The 5,895-nt window shown below is 39.5% G+C and overlaps 1 protein-coding gene across 1 annotated transcript in view; it reads right to left on the reverse strand.

Annotated features, from left to right (window-relative positions):
* The window catches only part of LOC119414149 (zinc finger RNA-binding protein), a 70,934-nt gene extending 70,017 nt beyond the window's left edge, over window positions 1-917 (reverse strand). The window contains exon 1 of the mRNA XM_037681272.1: window positions 776-917. Within this exon, the coding sequence (XP_037537200.1) occupies window positions 776-910 (135 nt within the window). The 5' untranslated portion in view covers window positions 911-917. The remainder of the gene's footprint in view (window positions 1-775) is intronic.
* Between the last annotated feature and the right edge of the window lie 4,978 nt (window positions 918-5,895).

Raw genomic sequence — 5,895 nt, forward strand, 5'->3', positions numbered from 1 at the left:
CACTCTAGTACACCCCCATTCATACAGCACTCTAGTACACCCCCATTTATACGGCACTCTAATACACACACATTCATACAGCACTCTACTACACACACCCATTCAAACAGCACTCTACTACACACACATTCATACAGCACTCTACTACACACACATTCATACAACACTCTACTACACACACATTCATACAACACTGTACTACACACACATTCATACAGCACTCTACTACATCTCTACAAAGATAATCTGAATTTGTAGAGACTAATCAGTGCTTTATCACGAGACAAATCAGAGGCAATGAGGGGTTCAGTGTCTTGCCCATGGACACTTCAGCATGTGACGGCTGGTGGAATCGAACACCCAACCATCCCGTTGGAGAACGGCTGCTCTAACCACTCAGCCACAGCAGTCAACGTTCTGTATTTTTGTTCAAATTTTTTCTCTCAACACCCTGTGTAATGTCTACTTAGGTGGAAAATAACATTAAATTTAACATTATTGTCAGTTCCCCCAACCCCCAGCAAGCATAAGACATACTGATAAATATGAAGTCTAGCAGGCTTGATTAATAGTTTTAATGTTCACTGTTGAGGCCATTGACAGAATAAAAATACTGAAAAGAAAACACCATCATGAATATTGTTTCAAATTTTCTCAAACTAACATAACAAATAGTCTTAAAAATAAATATAAATAAAGTTGTATTGTTTGTTAAAACCAGGTCAATTAAAATAAACTGTATCAAAGTGTAGGATGATTATGGTAAAAGCAGTACTGTGAGTTGTTTTGGGAGGTTCTCCACGATGCACGTGAGGAGGCTCTTTGTGGGCTTTTCAGAGCAAAGGAGGACCAGGTTGACGTTCTTGTCTCCACGAAGGAGCAAGCCTTTGGCCAGAACTCCGACCCTCATGACCCCCTTCAGGACTCTGGGCAGTTTCACAACAGAAGAGAAACATGAGAGACAAAACACACAAGTTAATTTGGAAAAAGATAAAGATTCCAAATCAAAAAAGTTTCATGTAATCAATTATAATTTTTTTTAAACAAATATAATGAAAATATTAATATTAATGAAAAGGATCATGTTTTTGGTAACTCTAAATTGTCCCTAGGAGTGAGTGACAGAGTGAATGGTTGTCTCGTTTGTCAGAGTCAGAGATTTTTTATTGTCATTCGCACCTCATGTGGTACATGTGGTGGAGCGAAATTATGTACACAGGGTCCCAGTTACATCCAACAATAAAATGTAAATGAAAAACAATGATAACATCTAAGATATTAACTAAGAAAAACATCAACTAAATATACACTAAGCACTAATAGCAAAAAAACATTTCGTCAAACATCAGCATTGTCTCTATGTCCCTGCGATGGACTGGAGACCTGTCCAGGGTGTCCCCTGCCCCTTGCACAGTGACTGCTGGATATGGGCACCAGTGACACCAGCAACCCAAAAAGGAAAAATGAGGTAAAAGATAATGGATGGATGGATGATAAACATAATAATGTTAATAATGATAATAATAATGCCGCCAACAACAACAAAAAAGTATTGATATATATATATTAATAATAATGATAATAATAATAATAATAATAATAATAAAATGATCATTATTAAAATAATGATAGTACTGAAAATAACTTTGATATGATTAATAATAATAAAAATATTGACAATAATTATGATAATGATAATAAACAATTATTAGTATTGTGCCTTTCTGGGGCGGCTGTGGTTGAGTGGTTAGAACAGTCATCCTTCAATGCAGGAACTGGGGCTTCGAATACACCAGCAGTCACATGCTGAAGTGCCCCTGGGCAAGACACTGAACCCCTCATTGCCTCCGATGTGTGTCCCATCGGTGTATGAATGTGATAAAGCACTGATTAGTCTCTTTAGAATGATTTGTTCAATTAGCTGTGTAGAGATCTAGTAGAGGGCTGTATGAATGGGTAAATGAGGGCACAGATTGAAGTGTAAAGCACTTTAAGTATCTTGATAAGATAGAAAGGCGCTATATAAGTACAGTCCATTTACCATTCATCTTTTTCTTAAGATACTCAAAGCTCTTTACAACACAATATGTGTCCTCATATCCCATTCATACAGCACTCTACTAGATCTATACAAAGAATAATTAGAGCTTTATCACATTCATACACTGATGGGACACACATCAGAGGCAATGAGGGGTTAAGTGTCTTGCCCAGGGACACTTCAACATGTGACTGCTGGTGGAATCAAACCCCCAACTCTCCTATGGGAGGCCGACTGCTATAACTACTCAGACACAGCTGCCAATTATGATAATAATAATAATAATAATAATAATAATAATAATAATAATAATAATTAAAGCTGCAAGCAGCATTAAAGGCCCTCGCAGCAAAGCGCCGCTCCGGCCTTACGGCGACCGCGGGAGCTCCAGCAACTCAGCCCAGTTGCCATTGCGAACGCTCACACTCCCGTCCCGTGCCCTTTCACTGGAGTACGCATTCGCCGGACTTTCGACATCAGCAGGCGCCCCAGCAATGCCTCCTTGTCACCTTCGCAAACGCTCTCTTGCCATTCCCGCACGCCTTCACCAGGGTGCGTATATGCCTAAACTTTGCAATCGCCTTCCTCCCATATCAGTATGAGAGGGTGCACAGTTGAGTCATATGTTAAACCACAATATCAATGTGTTTAGACATGCTCATGATTATGCAGCAAAAATCCGGTTCCGATCGGATGATAATTCACTGAGATATAACTGTTGGAATATCGTATGGGGTGCACTTGAGTCAAATGTTAAAGAACAATACCAATGTGTCTTTAAGGGCTCACTGATCACTCACAATAAATCTGGTCCAGATCAGATGATGTATCACTGAGATATAACAGTTTGAATTATGTAGGGGCACACTTAAGTCAAAAGTAAAACAACAAAACCAATGTGTGTATAAGTGCTCACTAATGATGCACCAAAAATCTGGTCCAGATCAGATGATGTATCACTGAGATATAACAGTTTGGATGATGTAGGGGGCGCACTTGAGTCAAAAGTAAAAAAAAAAAAACAATACCAATGTGTCAGGAAATGTTCACAGATGACGCAACAAAAATCTGGTGCAGATCGAATGTTGTGTCACTGAGATATAACAAGTTGAATAATCTAGGGGGCGTACTTGAGTCAAATATTAACAACCAAAACAATGTGTTAGGAAATGCTCACAGATGACGCAACAAAAATCTGGTGCAGATCGGATAATGTATCATTGAGATATAACTTTTAGAATGATGTAGAGGTCGCACTGGAGTCAAAATTTTAAAAACATTACCAGTGTGTCTAGAAATGCTCACTAATGACACACCAAAAATCTGGTACAGATCGGATGATATATCACTGAGATATAACAGTTTGAATAATGTAGGGGGTGCATTTGAGTCAATTATTAAACAACAATAACAATGTGTCTAAAAATGCTCACAGATGACGCACTAAAAATGTGGTGCAGATTGGATGATGTATCATTTAGATATAACTGTTGGAATAATGTAGGGGGTGCACTAGAGTCAAAAGTTAAATAATAATACCAATGTGTTCATAAGTGCTCACTAATGACACACCATAAATTTGGTGCAGATCGGATGATGTATCATTTAGATATAACTGTTGGAATAATGTAGGGGGTGCACTAGAGTCAAATGTTAAATAATAATACCAATGTGTCCATAAGTGCTCACTGACACACCAAAAATAAGGTTCAGATCGGATGTTGTATCACTGAGCTATAACTGTAGGAAGAATGTAGGTGGCGCTGTAGAGACTATTGGCCACTTATCATGGATACCTGTTCAAGGGGTGGATAATTATCGATCATAGTGATTTAGGTATACATCGGCTCAAATCTGTGCAATTTAGACCCAAACATATTGCAACGGCGTAACTTCTTAATTCGCCACGCCACCATGCCCACATCCTTCAGCAAAAACGGTTTGCACTTTAAATCAACTCAGCCCATCTTATCTGTATTGTAAGACTGGATCATCCTGATTAGGTCATGGATGTCAAAAAGGGAGCATTCCAAGAGTCTTCCTGTTCTAAGGGGGCGGGGCTTTGATGACGTCAAAATATGACCACAGCGGATCGTCGGGCATCCAACAGGGATGAGTCATGCCAAGTTTGGTGCTTTTGGGTCTTTCATTGTGAAAGTTATAGCGTTTTTAAATTTATGGCGTGAAGCGCAAATTTGAAGCCTGGCCACGCCCCTTTAACAAAACGAAACCGAAAGCTTTGTATAACTTTTACTCTCCAATGTCTTAAGAACATATTAACCAAGTTTGAAGGCAATCCTTCAAAATCCCTAGGAGGAGTTTGTTAAAATTTACCATTAGAAACACCCAAAAATGACCCTTTGACCCAAAATGGCCGACTTCCTGTTCGTTTTGGACCAGGGCTCCAAGAGACTTTTTCATAGGTCCTGCGAAGATACAGATTTTCACCGTTTCAGAATTATCGCTCGAAAAATGGCTTGGGGCTGAGGTTTTAATATATTCTAGGGGGCACTATGGAGGCTATTGGCCAATTATCATGGCTTCCTGTTCAAGGGGTGGGTAATGATCGATCATAGTGATTTTGGTGAACTTCTGATCAAATCTGTGGAATTTAGAGCCAAACGTATTGCAATGGCGTCACTTCCGAATTCGCCATGCCACCACGCCCACATCCTCCAGCAAAAACAGTTTGTGCTCTAAAGCAAGTCAGTCCAACTTGTTATACGTCTTCTAACACAGGAGCATCCTGATTCGATCGAGGGTGTCCGAGTGGGAGCATTCCAAGCAAAAAAAGTGACTTTCTGTTCTGAGGGAGCGGGGTTTTGAAGACATCAGAATTTGACATCAGAGGATCGTTGGGCTTTGGACAGGGATGACTCATGCCAAGTTTGGTTCAATTCGGTCTTTCAACGTGAAAGTTATAGCGTTAGGAAATTTATGGCGTGAAGCATAACTTTGAGGTCTGGCCCCGCCCCTTCAGCATGCTCCGAAACGAACCGTTTTGATAACTTTTCATCCCCCAAGCCTTTTGACCAAAATGACCAAGTTTGGAAGTGATTGAACGAAATCCCTAGGAGGAGTTCGTTCAAATTCGCCATGTATGAAAAGTGAAAAATGCCCAAAAATGAAACTTTGACACAAAATGGCCGACTTCCTGTTGGGTTTAGGGCATACCTCCAAAAGACTTTTTTTCTTGATTCAGTGGGCTCTACCTATGTACCAAATTTCAGCTCTGTACAACTTACCAGTTGTCCTATCTCACGTTAGGGCAGACCTGGGCATTGTACGGCCCCAGGGCCACATGCGGCCCTTTGGTTGACACTGACCGGCCCCCGTAAGGGGAATTACAAAATACATATGTAAACAAATGAAGTTAACCAAATCCAGATATAGATCCTCTCTCACTGATGATGTCAGCTTTGCTTCACATCTCCACCTCAGACCTTCAACCTGACTTTAACATTTCGTTAAAGCCCAACGGAGACTAGACTTCTCTCACTAAGCAAGAAAAAAGAACAGAAAAACACCAAATGAGATGTTTAGACTACAAATGTAGGCACGTAAAGAACCGGGACTCGAAATCACAGTTCAGTGACGATCACTATTATATGATGTTTCATAATATTTGGAGTACAAAGACAATATTGTGATATATTTGGAAAGCTAAGAACTTTTTCCAGCAGTATATAAAACTCAAAATGAGTTTTGGGGTGAATGTGACTGAAAATGATCATTAATATAACGTCACAAATGGTAAAAATGTTAACAGTTTACCATTGTACTGGGAAATTTAATTGAATAAATGCCATTTTTTGTAAGGAAACCTCGCTTTTTCGTTGCTTAATAATAACAAA

This window comes from Nematolebias whitei, chromosome 8 (genome assembly GCF_014905685.2).
Source record: "Nematolebias whitei isolate Nwh7 chromosome 8, NemWhi1, whole genome shotgun sequence".
Taxonomy (NCBI): Eukaryota; Metazoa; Chordata; class Actinopteri; order Cyprinodontiformes; family Rivulidae; genus Nematolebias; species Nematolebias whitei.